The 17,342-nt window shown below is 30.9% G+C and overlaps 2 protein-coding genes and 2 long non-coding RNA genes across 5 annotated transcripts; 1 reads left to right on the top strand and 3 right to left on the bottom strand.

Moving 5' to 3' along the window:
- Window positions 1–748: 748 nt before the first annotated feature.
- LOC105761053 (uncharacterized) lies at window positions 749–3,669 on the top strand. Of its 2 annotated transcripts, none has more exons than XM_052624069.1 (13): window positions 749–1,004; window positions 1,080–1,217; window positions 1,341–1,422; window positions 1,700–1,776; window positions 1,865–1,980; window positions 2,065–2,182; window positions 2,281–2,397; window positions 2,483–2,574; window positions 2,662–2,728; window positions 2,796–2,877; window positions 2,959–3,050; window positions 3,122–3,265; window positions 3,452–3,669. In XM_052624069.1, exons 1-13 carry the CDS (start codon window positions 873–875, stop codon window positions 3,533–3,535), a joined length of 1,341 nt encoding a protein of 446 aa, XP_052480029.1. In that variant the 5' UTR covers window positions 749–872; the 3' UTR covers window positions 3,536–3,669. The 2 variants fall into 2 exon arrangements, with proteins under 2 accessions (XP_052480029.1, XP_012434169.1); XM_012578715.2 differs by having other exon boundaries at window positions 750–1,004; window positions 3,370–3,669.
- Window positions 3,670–4,007: 338 nt separating this feature from the next.
- LOC105761055 (translationally-controlled tumor protein homolog) lies at window positions 4,008–5,579 on the bottom strand. Its single transcript, XM_012578719.2, has 5 exons — window positions 5,412–5,579; window positions 5,008–5,081; window positions 4,671–4,799; window positions 4,415–4,572; window positions 4,008–4,324 (listed from the first exon to the last, which is right to left on the bottom strand). Exons 1-5 carry the CDS (start codon window positions 5,437–5,439, stop codon window positions 4,207–4,209), a joined length of 507 nt encoding a protein of 168 aa, XP_012434173.1. The 5' UTR covers window positions 5,440–5,579; the 3' UTR covers window positions 4,008–4,206.
- Window positions 5,580–8,168: 2,589 nt separating this feature from the next.
- Window positions 8,169–8,853, bottom strand: LOC105761056 (uncharacterized). The gene is made up of 2 exons (XR_001123601.2): window positions 8,482–8,853; window positions 8,169–8,409 (listed from the first exon to the last, which is right to left on the bottom strand). It is a non-coding gene; the product is annotated as an uncharacterized LOC105761056 (long non-coding RNA).
- A 2,318-nt stretch (window positions 8,854–11,171) lies between these two features.
- Window positions 11,172–16,026, bottom strand: LOC128034674 (uncharacterized). The gene is made up of 3 exons (XR_008190813.1): window positions 15,945–16,026; window positions 15,440–15,513; window positions 11,172–11,505 (listed from the first exon to the last, which is right to left on the bottom strand). It is a non-coding gene; the product is annotated as an uncharacterized LOC128034674 (long non-coding RNA).
- Window positions 16,027–17,342: the final 1,316 nt, after the last annotated feature.

Genomic DNA, 17,342 nt, shown 5'->3' with positions numbered 1-17,342 from the left:
ATAAAAGAAGAAAAGATGTTTGTTTATAATTTTAAAAATAATTTAATTAAAATTAAATTAAATTAGAAAAAATGAGTGTATAATAATATTTTATTATCTTTAAATTTTAATCAAATGACATTATTTTATTTATGCATAAAAAATATATAACTTTGTCTCCATTCAGAACACATGGAAGCAAGTAGAGGTGCTCATGGGCCGGGCGGCTCGGCCTGGCCCGATGGTCTGCCCGAAATATGGGAGGGTTTGGGTAAAAATATAGGCCCGAAATATGGGCTTGGACAAAAAAACGAGGCTCGTTTAGAAAACGGGCCGGGCCTCGGGCACCACTTTTTTGGCCGGGCCGTATAATAAATATTTTTATTTTTTAAATTTTTTTAATTTTAAAATATTTTTAAAATACTTTTTTTTATTTTTTAATTTTAAAATATTTTTAAAATATTTTTTTAATTTTTAAAATAAATTTTTTGTATTTATTAAAAAATGGGCCGGACCCGAACTTATAATTTTTTTCGGGTCGAACCTGGACAAAATTTCAGACCCATATTTTGAGCCAGGCTCCTAGAACCTGGGCTGAAATTTTTTATAGGCCCGGCCCAAACCCAACCCGGCCCATGAGCACCTCTAGAAGCAAGTAACCACCTCGAACATGTTTCTCAGCCTACGATCGTCGATAAACAAAGGTTACTGTCAGCACACTTACCCAGAGACAAAATTCCCAAAAAGGTTATAAAAATAAAATAAATTTAGACAGGATATTATTCAACTATAATTATTGTTCTTCCTTTCTTCTTGACTAGTTTTCCTTGCAATCACCATCTTATCATCCTGGAAGTGATTGGGTGCTCCAAGCTCTCTATTAAGGAAAAAGAATGGCTGAAATCAAGGTAGACCCTGTTGACGACCATACTATGGTCATCCCCGAGACTGAAATCTCAGCTCAAAAGCCTCATAGAACTCTGCGAGTTGCCTCACTGGACATTTTCAGAGGCCTTACTGTAGCGGTACACTTCATTTTTTTTCTTACATTAAAAAAAAGGTAAGGCCTTTCTTTTAACTGAAGATTTGTGGTTTTGTAGCTGATGATTCTAGTAGATGATGCTGGAGGAGAGTGGCCTATGATTGGCCATGCACCATGGCATGGCTGCAACCTTGCTGATTTTGTTATGCCCTTCTTTCTTTTCATTGTTGGCATGGCCATTCCTCTTGCTCTTAAGGTAGGTTTGGTCTTACCTACAGCAATTCAATGCCTTCTTTTTTTTCTTCCTCTGAGAGACTTAATAATTATTGCAGATGTGATATTGTCTTCAAATTAATTATGTTAATAATACCTTTTGTAGAGAATACCAAGTAAAGGCAAAGCTGTCAAGAAGGTGGTTTTCAGAACTCTAAAGCTCCTCTTTTGGGGTCTGTTATTACAAGGTTGGTTTTTTTTTGTTTGAATTTGTGATAGAGACTTTGGGGTTCATTTCCTGTTTTCTTAGGGTATTCACATTCATGGTGTACTATCTATCTATCTATCACATTTTTCTGGGAAGCATCTAACAAATGAAGGTTTTTGGTGGTATAATTCACATTATAGGGTTAACAAATTTAGCTTATATTAGCATATAAAATTGCAGCAATCATTATTTCAAATTGAGAAGCTCTTCTATCTTAATACAATTATGCAAATTCTGTGAGTCCTTGCATCATGTAGGAGGGTTTTCGCATGCTCCCGACAAGCTAACATACGGTGTTGATATGCAAATGATAAGGTTTTGTGGCATTTTGCAGGTATATATGTTTCTGATTTTTATTGCACAATTTAGTACACTTCAAGAATGGCTTTAGGGAGAAATAATTCATTTTTACCTTGTTGTAGAGAATTGCTTTTGCATATTTGGTGGTGGCACTTGCTGAGATTTTTCTGAAAGATGCACAATCCAATGATATTGCAGCTGGCTATTGCTCTGTGTTTAGGTTATATTGTTGGCATTGGTGAGTGATTAAGTTCCCATTTATGATCATATTTCTACTGTCAGAACGAATACTAGCTAATTCTCGGTTTCTTAAAATCTCCAGGCTGTTAGGTGCATGCATACTTATACTATACTTGGCCATGCTTTACGGGATATATGTTCCAGACTGGCAGTTCGCTGTCCATGATAAGGAGAGTGCTGTTTATGGGAGGGTTTTCACAGTAAGCCTCGGTTGCCATTAATCTCCTGGGTGGGGCATTCATGCCAAAGGAATTAAAAAACTTATCTGTAGTTACTAAGATTTTGTGTTCCATTTTAGGTAGACTGCAATGTGAGAGGAAAACTCAATCCTCCTTGCAATGCAGTGGGATATATTGACAGGGAAATTTTGGGGATCAATCACTTGTACCTAAAACCTGCATGGAGAAGAGCTAAGGTGTGGTTTCTAGATTGAGATCACTAAAATACTTTACAGTGAATAACACAGTTGCAGATCTGAAATCTTTCCTACACTGTTGCAGGCTTGCACCGAGAATTCCCCTTACGAGGGGCCATTCAAAAATGATGCTCCATCATGGTGTCATGCACCTTTTGAACCTGAAGGAATTCTAAGGTCTGTTAGTTCAGTATGAATTTTGGGTAGTATTGTTTGTCATCAATATCGTCAACCTAATTAATACATTCCATATGCTAATTGAAGTTCAATATCTGCTGTGCTGTCTACAATCATTGGAGTTCATTTTGGACATGTGCTTGTACATTTGAAGGTTAGTGTATCGATGCATGGTCCTTGGTTTTCGATTCCAGGGTCTTCGATGAAATTTTTTATTGCAGGGTCATTCCGAAAGACTGAAGCAATGGATCATGATGGGATTTGCTCTCCTCATTCTAGGAATTGTTCTGCATTTTACTCATGGTGAGAAACAAGCATCAGACCTCTGTTAGAAAACCTATAAATATTTCATCTATTCATTTGTTATTTATTTTTGGATTACAGCAATTCCTTTGAATAAACAGCTATATACATTTAGCTATGTTTGTGTTACATCTGGAGCAGCAGCACTTGTTTTCTCAGCCATATATATTCTGGTATGACTATATCTGTCAGTATTGTAACTTATGGTGATGATATGAAGTAATAAAAAATTTTGGATGGGCAGGTTGATATATGGGGTTTGAAGTACATGTTTGTGCCATTAAAATGGATTGGCATGAATGCAATGCTGGTTTATGTGATGGCAGCTGAAGGGATTTTTGCAGGCTTCATAAATGGATGGTATTATGAGGATCCACATAATACATTGGTGGGGTTCTCTTTGGAATTGAATCGTCTTTGATCCTTTTTTTTTCTTCCATTTTCCCTACTGTTTTTGCTTCGTAATTTTACCAATGGCAATGGGAATGGCAGGTTTATTGGATTGAAAAGCACATATTCATAGGGGTTTGGAATTCAAGAAGGGTAGGGATCTTATTATATGTTATATTTGCAGAGATCCTCTTCTGGGCTATCATTGCTGGCATTTTGCATCGATTTGGAATTTATTGGAAGCTTTGACAGTTCCCTATCTTATTAGGTAAATTATTTGATATGGTAAATTTTTAAACTGTAAAAATATTAAAAGATTGTATTATAAGAGTTCAAATATTTCCAAAGATACCGTATCAAATATTAAAATCTTATGTAATCATGTTAGGCTTTTGTTTTCAATTTTCCCTTTTATTTACACTACATTTTGTTTTAATTATTAAATCAAAATCAACCCAATGATTGTATTTAGAAGACTCCTTTGAAGATAAACTCTTCCATACTAGGAGTATGGTGCTATCTATTATATAGATAATAATATATTCCACCCACTGGGAACTAGAAAGATAAAAAAACCAAGTCTAGGCCATTGGTCAATGGAATAAAGGAAAGTCCGCATCTTGCTAGTTGCCCCCCACTTGAAAAGAGGATTACAACTTGAACACAGCAACCAGCATAGATACCACTTGCCGATGCAAACGCACCCATCAACAGAACCCAACAATTCATAAGAGATAACATGCTCGAAAACAGTAAATTTTATTCCTCAAGCATATCCTTTAACCAATAGTTCATAACCCTTAAAAACCAAACATTATAAATATGACCTAAAAGAGATAAAAAAGACTAAAATAGATAGTTAAGAACTCCTTATATCTAGAATTAAAACTAAGTCTTTAGGTATAACAAAGCCGGTCCGGTATCGGGTGAAAACTCCATTTAGCACTTGATTTCCTTCAAGCCATAGGCAAAGTAGAGGAAGGTTGGATCGGTGGCACCGTCCTTGTAGTATGCAAACACTAGGCTACCATCATCATGCATGCTCTCACCCACAAAACTGCAAACATCAACAACAACATTGAACTCGAATGATAAGAAACAATGGTTTGATTCTAAAATTCGGTTTTAAAATACACAAGTTGCTTACAATTGGAGATCTTTAAGCTTCGACATCAAAAATTTAGTAGCCCCCTCGATGTTCTTCTTGAAAGACTCTTGCTTTTCAGGCTCTAATTTGGGTGTCAAGTTCTTGATGTACCTCTTCATGAAGGTCACAAACTGCTTCTTGTCAAAAGCAGGTTGCTCCTGTAAATCGAAATAATAGGATTCTTAGATTAGATATTGAAAACTTCCAAGTTATAATCGTGAAAAAAAAAAAAAAAGAGAATTGCAGCTAATTTTACCTGAAGTCTGAAAGTGTCGACGATGTCCACAACCTTGACGGCTTGATCGTCAACACCTTCATCATCATCAGCACCTTCTGCAGAAGGGTTAGCCCCAATATCTACATTGACAGCTCCTTGAACAACCCACTAAAAAATCAAATAAAACCAGATCATTTAAAACTATTGTTTCCTCGAAACCCACTTAAGGGCTATGTTGCTAGGACCTTGTTGCCCGCGCCCAAGCTTCGAAGATCCTCCAAATACATGAAAAAACTTACACTAAAGTCGGAGTAACATAAAGTACAAGAAAAACACAACATAAAACTGTGAGTTAATAAGAATTAAAGATTCCAACCTTTCCCTCGACTTCCCATAACATTCCATTCTCGATTTCTTTGTATGGGAAAGAGTCCGAGAGGAGCTCATCACCTGAAAATCATCAAGAAGAATCTCAAGTTAAAAATCATCAAAACAGCTTATTCTAACAATATTGATTAAATTGAACAAAAACCAATAGGAAAAGCAACAAATTACATTTAACTCAATACTCCAAACTCAATATATTTTCTTCTAATTTAAGGAAACAAAAAAAAGGTAACCCAGAAAAAGGAATTTCCCAGAAAGCATTGAAAAAATTGAACTAAACCCAGAAAAGGAATTACCCAAAAAACAGTTAAAATCCAAGGCAAAAGGAGAAACAGTAAGCACATAAGCAAAAAGAAAGATCGAAGAATACAAAAACAGAAGGAAAAAAGTTACCTGTGAGAAGATCCTGATAAACCAACATATTCGCGGAAGATTAATTTAATTAGTAACCCTTGTGTCTTTTTGGCCTTAAATTTCGATTTGGAGATTCATTAAAGAGAGAAATCGAGAGAGTACAATGGGGGAAGCAATACGGCAGCGAGAATTTATAGAGAGGGGGATGAGGGATTAGGGGTAATGAGATTACTAAAATAGACATGAAATATTATAATATTATCATTGAGGTCCACCACTTGTCCTGTTTAGAGTTTCAACGGTGACGATAATTTAGGCCCCCGTGAGTCAAACTCAGACACATATAGAAAATAACTCCAACTCAAATACTCTCAATCTAAACTCTTCCTCTTATATTTTACCACAATTTCAAGTCGGTGGGGCCTTTTTTTTTTGGCCTAATTCAATTTTGATGATATAAAATTTAGTTAAATCATAAAAAAATGTTTTAATTTATATTATTTAAAATATAAATATTATTTTATTAAGTTGGTGTCACGTTTAATTACCTCATTACCTCAATTACGAAATTACAAAAATATATTTTCTTTTAAAGTATACTTAATATTACTGTGATGATTCTTCTATTTTTCATATTGATCAACGGTAAGAGTATAAATATTATATTTAAATATTTTATTAAATTGATGTAACCTTTAATCAGGTTATTATCTCGATTATGAAATTACAAAAATATAATTTATTTTAAAGTATACTTAATATTATTATGATATTCTTTTGTTTTTCATATTTTTATATGATCTTTAAATAAAACAGCTAACAACTTTTTGGTCCAGTGGCAAGAGTACTATGTTTTAGGCATATAAGAACTTGGGTTTGATCCCAAATAATTTCGTTCTCCTCTCCTAATTAAAAAAACGAAACCATTATATGAACTTGGTTAGTTACTAATTTTTTAAATTTTTTTTAAGAATTGAAATCAAATTGACAAAATGTCTTGAGGAGAATCGGTTCTTTATTAGGAGAAGTTTTTTTAAGTGTGGTCCTTTGGAACGTCGACCGATATGTGAACAAATAAAAATTCGAGGCTAAAACCAAGCATAGACATCCCAAGGACAATACCTCTATTGTTCAAGGTCGTCAACGTTCCAAAACGACACTTTAAAGACTTCTCTCAATAAGAGAATTGATTCCCCCTCAACAAATTGTACAAACGTTGAAAGTAAAATTTGTTATCTTTTTAGATACAAAACCAAATTAACAAAATCCTTTAAATGTTGATAATTGTAAAATTTTAGAAATGAGTATCTAAAATAAATAAAATTCTAATACTTAATTGACCGACAATATAATTTATATTTATTCCTACTAAATTTTTGTACTCTTTGCACATTTAGAATATAGTCCCTCTACTTTTTAGATTTCAAAATTCAAGTTTAATTGTTAACAACATTAAAATTTTTCTATTAAAGTCACTAATTTGATGTTATGAAATAATAATAAAAATACTAACTTAGTAGTCATGTAACGAAAATTTGATGTTGTAATGAGCTTGAATTTAGCAAAAGAATTTTAACGACGTAAACAATTGAATTTAAATTTTGAAATCTAAAAAGTAAAGAGACTAAATTCTTTAAAATGAAAGTAGAGGGACTAAAGTAAGAACAGCACACGGATTTGAAGCATATTTTAACCTAAAAAGAAAACCGTAAAAAGGTAAAATTGGATTAGAATTTGGGTAAAGTATACTAGTAGTTACCCAACTTTTAGTAAACTTCTTTTTTGGTCACCCAACTCTTCAATTTTATCTTTTTTTTATCACCATCTTGCTAACGGTGACAACTTTTAAAATTGACATAATAGTAACTTTTAAAATTGACTAAATTGACATAATTTATAAATATTGAGGTTAAAGTTACTATTATGTCAATTTAGTCTTGGATCTAAAAATCTAACCCTCAACATTTACACATTGTGTAATTTGGTCTCTCTCTCCTTTTTTTCCCAATTTTGCTTTTTTTTGTGACATTAAGGATTAATTTTAAAAGAATAAGAAAATATGAAAATTATTATTTTAGATTTTGGGTATTTTCAATTTTATATATTTACAAGAATCGATATTAGTTAGTCTAATATCATATGACTATTTTGTAATTTTTATAATTAAGTAATCAAAACAATTATTAATGGTTGATGATATTTTATAACCTTTTATAATTGTGTGACCAAAATTGATTAATAATTGAATGATTAGTAATATAAACCATGATGAGGAATATAATTATCAATGCTTAAAACATATTAATTGCCATTAAACTTGAATTGACGAGGAGTAAGAATAAAAGGATGTAAGATGTAAGCCTCTTCATTATATAAAAATAATAATAATAAAATTCAAATTGCTTATCCAGTTTGATATTTTAAAATAATAATTTTATTATATTTTTTTTATATACAATGCTTAAAATTACTTATAACCCCTCGTCAACCCATAAATAGGAGGATAATGTGCTTCAGTACACTCAAACCCACATTCTTTTGTATTAACAACAATACCTATGCCAATTAAGCTAAAACTCAATCGACTGCATCATTGTCATTTTTTAATAAGAATATTTAGTTTAAATAACAATTATTTCTTTTCTTTTATCATTATAATATTAAAGAAAAGAAAATATGATCAAATTTAAAATAATATTATTATGCCATACTGGAGTTTAACCAGGACAAATCATCATGATTTAACTATTAGAAAAACATGCATAAAATTCATGGTTTATTGCTTGAGAGTGAGACTCACCAAAATAGAATTTATTGAATTCCTCTTTTTTCTTTTTTTGGTAAATATCAAGAAAACAATAAAAAAAATTAAGGCCAAGAACGGACCCAACGACTTGCTTCAATAATAATTAGGTAATTTCTTCCTGTGGTGCCAACGGTTTTGACTTGTAGCAGGGATTGGATATCAGCAGCAGCTGGTGCAAACTTCCGGTCTAGCTTTGATCTCGGGAGCAATAGGTTGATCCAAGACTTTCCTCTGTTGACCATGGAACAACAATGAATCTGATGGTTGAGTAGGAGAAGGAGAGAGTGATGTAAGATGAATAACCTCGCTTGTAGTTTGGATGATTGCAGAGCACCCGATTGTGTTTAATGCCTCCCATTTACAGATACAAAGGCAGATTTCTCAACCAACCAGCGAGTCAGTGTTGGGAAGTGTTCTAGGGACTGGATGAGCGGATTCCGTCTATCCTTCATTGAAGAAGGGGAGGTCTAGACAAGGACTTTCCGAGTCGCACTTCACTGAAGGTGGTTCGGATATCGGAAATGTCCAATCCTTTTTTTTTTTGTTAGGTGAACTCAATGAATGAACAGGAAAAGAGGTGCGAGGTGACCCACCACTATAAGAAAATGAAGGCCATTGCGGTGCGAGGTGACCCACCACTTGTTGCCACTTCCATCTCAATGTCTGTATCTTCCTTACTAGCTGATCTTTGGGCATCTTGTAGGATTAATGTTGATTATAATTAATAAAAGAAATGTAAATTAATCAATCAATTTTTTTAAAAAAAATATTTTAGGCACCAAAAGAAAGAGTTTGTAAAATGAACACTTACTTTACAAAATTTACTCATTTTGGTCAGTCCCGTTATAATTACAAACAAAAATCATGAATAAGTTTTAATGCTACAAAATTTATTCATTTTGATCACTCCATCAGTAATTTTAACGGGAGTATCTATTTTATAATTCTTTTAAATGTTTAAAATAAAATTTTTTAAAAATTGACCTAAAAGAAAAACATGAAAAAGGGAAGAGAATATCCATTGAATAGGGGGACATATTCCATTGTGAAAACGTAGTCAGAAGGATAGAAATTTGACTTGGGTTAAACACCAATTTTGACTCTGAGTGGGTCATACCATGAATTCTTGTGTTCCTCTGTTAAGGTTGATGACCAGATTCGGTTACATAGTAAATTTTTATAGTTTAATTCTAATTGAATTTTTCTAATATTTTGCTACTAAAAGAAATATGGGTGAGGTTTTTTTAATTAAAATTTTCTCGAATTAGATCGATATCATCTTGTCTTGATTTTTTTTAAATTTTTATTACTATTTTTTAATTTTAAAAGAATTTATAATACATTTTAGTTTTGTAAATATTTTATATTTTTATTGTAATTTATTAATTTTATCAACCTGATTTTTTTTCTCGAGGCGTTGCAATATCGTACACGATTTGGATGGGCTTTTTGCTCTACCAGATAAAAAGTTGCTCCCAGGTATGGAAAGAAAAAGAAAAAAGAAATTTACAGACCAAAATTAGATTTTGTAAAAATATTTAGTTATACAGATTAAATTAAATTTTAAAATTAACATTATGTTTAATTAGTGATTGGCTTCTTTAATCCACTGGCCCAAGGCATAAGGGCCAAGTGCCTTACCACCCAAGCAAGACCAATCGACCCTGGGGAGGTTGGCAATGGGTTCTTAGGCAAGCTTTCTATTGCTGTAAATGTTATTTTATAATTAAAATAAATTATATTATTTAAGAATATTTTAGCCTTTTTATTATTTTTTAAAAAATTAATAAAAAAATTTACAGGAGATTGGAACTTGTATTATTTAATCAATAACCATTAAAATAAATTAGTTTTACCACTAAATCAAATGTTTATTTTAATATAATATTTACCTTTTAATTGTATTATGCATACTTTATTATATTGATAATATTATTGATTGAGTTGGTGTTAAAAGTAAACTCGACACTAACTCAAGATTGATAACAACAACGTGATAAACGATTGTAGTGCACTTAGTATTCAATAATACTATGATGTATTTATGCATTTAAATTTCATTTTACTCACAAATTAATCTATTTTTATTTTAATATTATACATATCTCATGTGTTATTTTTATAGAGTGTACAAAAAGTAAGCACAAACCTAAATACTAGTTGAACACATTCATGGTACCGAGATCCCCATGTTGGGAAATATGTCTATATTGTAGTAAACATGTAACTGTTTTCTATGTATTTGAATTGTGAATAAATAGATAAAGTTAATGTCACATTTCATTATTATATCTTTTGTGTTTTTGTCTTTAATGTTTTGCATACATAACGGGATTATGACAAGCAAATATTAGTTCATTGATTGTCTAAGTTCAATTTGATGATAAATGGCACTTTAAGAACGTTTACATTGCGAGAAAGGCAACTTACTTCAGTAGATAATCTAAATGAGTTCGTAATCTCGTAAAAGAATCAAAGTGAGTATTTGATTCAAATACTTAGAAGGATTATTATGTTGTCTACTATTCCAATTAGGGAGATGACTAGTGTTGGCTATCGGAGCAATTGATTCCACGGGTAGAGACATAGATGTACTCATTGGAACAATGATACATTGGACTGGATCCAAATTGAATTAATTCTGAATTCGTTTGTGAATTGATTCACTTGTGACGTTCGTGGTGTGACTTACCTAAATCCTGAGTTAGTCACTGACCATGCGAATGTAACTACTATGCTTTGAAATAAGTGGAGGCTTATGCTCTAAAAGATGATCGAGTCGATAACCTATATGTTGGGTACATGACTTGTGTATGGCATGACTTTACTAGCAATAATAGAATTTATAGTTCGATTTTAGCGATATCTTTTCATTGGCATTATGTGAATTGATAAATATGAAATATGGTTACAGGTTGCTTATTCTCGAACGAGCAATTTATCACAGTCATTAGTTAACAGTGATCATATTTATCATTAATAAGACACAATGATGACAATAAGATAAAATAGGATGGTATTGAGTGAACAAATTTAACTCAAAAGAATCAATGATGTCATATGAAGGTAACACACACATGACGAGATCATTGGATAAAGCAGTTGAATGAATTGCTTTCGTAAATAGTATACAACAAGGAGTTTTCAATCATGGTACTTCTTGTGGGCTGACTCCATGATTAAATAAATTGCAAATTATCAAAACGATGCTTCTGGACATAATTGCGATTACTCGAGCCTAATTGTATATGTTCGATTAATCCCTCCACTAGCTCAACATGTAAAACCCCTCACCCGTCCCCGTCGCTGAAATCGAGTTACGGGATACTACAATACAAAATGAAACAATTATAAACAATTAACAGACAAAATTTCAATTACTTTAATCCATTCAATCATGAAATATCATTTTAAAACTTTTCTTGAGTCTTAAATGAGCTTACATGAGCTCTAGAGTTGACCCGAGGACAAACAATGATCATATTGCAACATTTTCAAAAGACCAAGACAAACATGCAAAACAGGGGTCATACGACAGTGTGTTCAGACCATGTAACTCTCTGAGGCTGTGTGGATCAAATTGCAAAAAATTCATCAAAAGTCACATAAGGTATGTACCCAACATATCGGCTATGGGCTCAATTATCTTTAGAGTATAAGTCTACACTTATATCAAAGCACATGAGTTGCATACGCATGGTTAGTAACTAACTCAGGATTTAGGTAAATCACACCATGAACATCACAAGTGAATTAATTCACAAACGGAATCAGAATTAATTCATCTTGGGTCTAGCCTAATGTATCATTCTACCAATGAATACATCTATGTCTCTACTCGTGGAATCAACTGCTCCAATAGCCAACACTAGTTATCTCCCAAATTAGAATTGTAGACGACATAATAATCCTTCTTAGTATTTGAATCAAATGCTCACTTTGATTCTTTTACGGGATTACAAACTCATTTAGATTATATACTAAAGTAAGTTGTCTTTCTCACAATGTAAACGTTCTTACAATGCCATTTATCTTCAATTTGAACTTAGACAATCAATGAGCTAATATTTGATTGGCACAATTTCGCTATGCTTGCAAAATATGAAGACAAAAAATATAAAAAACATAATAGTCAAATGTGAAATTAACTTTATTTATTTATTCATCATTCAAATAAATAAAAAATAATTACATGTTTACTACAATATGTGCACATTTCCCAACAATTGTGACGACGATGGCACCATCATGCACGACGGTTGGAAGATGGTCGGCAATGATGGTTCTTCGACGGTAGAGCAGTAGAAGAATTATACTCCTAGTGGGACTCTACCAGGCAACTTGATTTCAAATTAACTTTTTCAAAAATAATATTATTTTAATAAATTTAATATTTAATTTAATTTAATATTTATCTTGATAGTATTTTATTAATTTAATATTAATGTGAGTTATTAAATTTGATTTAATATTTATCTTGATAGTATTTTATTAATTTAATATTAATGTGAGTTATTAAATTTGATTTAATATTTATCTTGATAGTATTTTATTAATTTAATATTAATGTGAGTTATTAAATTTGATTTAATTTTTATCTTGATAGTATTTTATTAATTTAATATTAATCTAAGTAATTTCAATTTTGGTTGAGCTCTCCCTAAACTCTCCCTTTATAAAGAGAGCCTTAGGTCATTATTCTCACACACTTGAATTCAAGAAAAGTTTTAGAGAGAAAAATCTCTGAAGAAATTATTTCAGAAAATTTCTAGAGATATTTTTTTTACAACTTGACCATAGAAGTTTAGAGAAATTATGAAATTACCCTACTGGTAAATTTTGTGAAAAAAAATTCTGATTCTGTAACACCCCTTACCCGAGACCGTTTCCGGAGTCGAGTACGAGGCATTACTTAGCTTATCTTACTAATTCGAAGCATAAAAACTTGTTTTGAAAATTAATTTCACTATTTACAGCAATCTGACTAATCGCGCAGCAGTTACTAAATTAATTATAAATCGAGTTACGGGACTCGAAATTTAATTCCGAAAATTTTCCCTGAAACTAGACTCATATATATTCCTACTATAAAATTTTCAGAATTTTTGGTTCAGCCAATTAGTACAGTTTATTAGTTAAAGTCTCCCCTATTTTACCACTTGACTGTCCTGACCTCTTGCCACTAAAAATAAATTTTCTCACTATAGGATTTTCATATGAAGTTATTACTCATTTCTACAGAAAATATACTCAATAAGGAATCGATAGATATAAACTACAACTCATAACCATTTTTGTGCAATTTATAATGATTTTCTAAACTTAGAACAGAGGACTCCAAAAACAGTTCTGACCCTGTCTCACTAAAGTTCTCATATCTCAAAATATAAAATTTGTTTTGTTAAACCGTTATTTTTCCATGAAAATAGACTCAACAAGCTTTAATTCCATATATCATTCACCCTCTAATTAATTTTATACTATCCTAGGTGATTTTTCAAAGTCACATCACTGTAGCTGCTTGAAATCTGTTTCTTTACAAATTTTTACTCTTTCATGATTTCCATGCATGATTTATCATCTAAACATACATATTACCAAACATATCCATACTTAACCATTTTAAAAGCCAAACATTATCACATACTCACACATCTTCCTTTAGCAATATCATAGATACAAACATTCAAATTGACTAATCCCTATACATCACTTAGGTATAAACATTACTTAGGTACATGCCACGTTATCAAAAGAAAAATACATCGCTAAATTCTCTCGAGGTCGGGATTACTCGGATGCTGGACCGAACAACGGTTTTCTACTAACTCGCTGCACGGAAACAACCGACGCTGAGTATGGGAATACTCAGTGGTATTACCATAATTCAAATTAATAACTTTAATCGATAATTTATATACATTTAATTTATGTCTACAATTATTCGTTAATTGCCTCATACTTTAAATCAACTTGATCATTAATAACAATAAGCAATATTTCAATCTTATATTTAATTGTATTCATACCTTGTTTCACTATCTAAATTTTATTGGATTTTCAACATCTCATTCTAATAACTCATTCCAATCCATACAAACTCAATCATTTCATCAACTCATTCATTATCATTTCTATTTATATTCAATTTTACACTTATAATCTTTTAACACTCAATTTACACATTAAATCCATAAATAAAATTCAATAACTTGTATTCAATTAAATTCACATATTATTTCACTATTTCAAATCATTTTATTTTCACTTGTCATTTTACATCATTTCATATTACCAAAACTATTTCATAAAATTTATCATTATTTGTTTCTTGAACCATAATTCTCACATTCCATTTTCACATCTCAATTCAATGTCTTATTTCAAATCAATTTACTTCAATTCAAATTGCTTTTAATTTCCAATCCATATACCTTCAAATATTCACATAATTCATAATTCAATATCATTTCTTACTTCAATTCTTTTATTTTCCCCCTATTAACATGACTCGGACTTTGGCGGATACACGGATCCAACCAAACACACCAGTACGGCACCCAGTGCCTCATCGGATAGTTCGAAGCAATAGTTGACACCCAGTGTCTCATCGGCAAAGCCGAAGTAAGTTGGTACCCAGTACCTCATCGAATCTATCCGAAGTAACAGTATGACACCCAGTGTCTCATCGACTCAAGGTCGAAGTATCCCTGAACACTTCCAATCCTATGGCATGCCAACTATATCCGACTCAGCCCGACTAGTTAATAGGGTTTCCGAATCACATTTCAATTCAATCACTTTCTCATACTTTCAATTCAAATCGTTATACAATTTAATCACCATTTGATTCAATATATTTTCTATTTCAAATTCACTTCCACTTTCAAATCAATATACAATTCAAACACCAATACATATTTCACAAATCATACCTCGATTCGAATCAAACCACTTTTCAGTCAATACTCAATTCACGTATTCACACTTATTCATAATTTAATTCACTTTTATTCAATTCATATTTTTAATTCATTCAATTAAATATCGATATTCTCCTTATTTTTATTTACTAAACATATTATTCAAAATTCAACAATTACTATCAATAAATTCAATATCAATATGTATATATAAATATATATATATATATATATATTTCATTCGATTCAATCATGATACTCACCTCAATTTTCTTATCATGTATATTAATTTAAATTTTAACAATTAATAATTAAATTCGAATTATGGTAATACTAACCGTAAATTTTCTCGAGTCACTCCTTGATCACCTTCCCCTTTCCTTTCTCGGCAATGACTCTTGCACGACATTAGCTACGTAATTAAACAATTAAAATTATTAAAACACAATTTCATCAAAACATTTCCATTTATACCTAAGCTTTACCTAAATTCTAATTTAATCCCTTATCAATACTAATTTTATTTTCTCAATCTAACTCCATATTCTCTCTTAATTCTTACTAAAACTCATTTTAACTCTTCATTTTCACCATAAATCCCTAATTTCGGGATTCTTTCAATTTAGTCCCTACTATTCAAAACTTACACTTTATTTTACAATTAAATCCTTTACTAACTTCTAACTTGAAATTCAATCAATTTAACCCTAATTCTTTCATTTATTCAACATAATCAATGTCTAGAAATATAACATCTTCCCAAATTTCAACATAAACCATGAAATATTTTGTTCTAGAACTCCAAAACTCAAAATTATAAGAAAATAACTTAATTTGACTTACCAATTAAGCTTGAAACCTTGAAACCTCAAATTTTCTTTCTTTCCTTCCCTTTTCTTTTCTTTCCTTTCTCCCTGTTTTCGTTTGCCTGTTCTGTTTCCATTTCTCTTTTCTATCTTTTATTTCTTTTATTAAATTAGTTTAATATAATAACAATAAAATAATAATATAATATTTCTTACTTAAATAATAAGTAAATATGTAATCATTACTAATATGTATGTATTTCATTCTTCCACATGTCATCATATACACCATGCATTTGTCAATAATTTTATTTATTTGAAATATAATAATATAATATAATTAATATAATTTACAATATAATAAATAATAATATACTTCAAAAAATCTCAGATTTTATCATGCATATGCCGCCTCATTTATGGGACTTGGCATATTTACCTATTTAGTCCTTTTAACTTTTCTTTAATCTATAATTAAACTTTTACCCTTGTTGCAATTTAGTCCTTTTAATCAATTAACCATCGGAACATTAAAATGCTTAACGAAACTTTAATACTACCCTAATGACACTCCGTAAATATTTATAAAAATATTTACAACTCAGTTTATGGTATCGAGGTCTCGATACCTCGTTTTTGACCCAATTTGCCTAATAATTTCTTTTAAATCACAAAATTCACTAATTTAAAAATATTTCTAAAATCACACTGAACTTATAATTATTAATTAATAAATTTTTCTAACGTTTTCATCAGATTTAGTGATCTCAAATCACTATTCTGACACTACTGAAAATTGGGCTGTTACAGATTCGAAGCGAGTCCACACTCAGCAAACGTAAGCTTGAAGATATCAGAGAAGACCACTCGGTTGAAGCGCTCATCCTAGACGAATTAAAAGGAACGAAATTTGATTAAATATTTATTACTTTAGATAACACTACCAAGTTCTTATTTTGAAAAAAAAAATTAAAACTTTGGTTTTCTCTTAAACTTATTTTCTGCTTCGTTTTCCAAATCCAATCTCCCAACACCCTAAAATATCAACAAATAAGTACTAAATTAAATTTTGTGGAACTTCGTCGATGACATAGAGTCCAAAGGGCATATAAATTGCCAAGCTTACTAATTGATCTGCGTATTGATTCCCTTTTTGAAACACATGCTTAATCACTACTTTTCAATATATTTTAGTTTCAATTCATACGCTTCATTATTTATTGCATATTGTTTTTAAATGAACATCTGTATTTTAAATATGTAGTTTCCACATGCATACACATATGATAGGTTTTTTTTAATGTAAATAATGACTTGTGTTTTCTTTTTGAAGAATGACTCTCGTATTTTGATTATGTTTGAAGTTGAATTCCAAATGAAGATTAAACTCTTTCAAAAGCTCTTTATAAATATGAACCTTGGTTTAGAGAAACTT

This window comes from Gossypium raimondii, chromosome 11 (genome assembly GCF_025698545.1).
Source record: "Gossypium raimondii isolate GPD5lz chromosome 11, ASM2569854v1, whole genome shotgun sequence".
NCBI classification, from domain to species: Eukaryota; Viridiplantae; Streptophyta; class Magnoliopsida; order Malvales; family Malvaceae; genus Gossypium; species Gossypium raimondii.
This window is presented reverse-complemented; position numbering and strand designations above follow the sequence as displayed.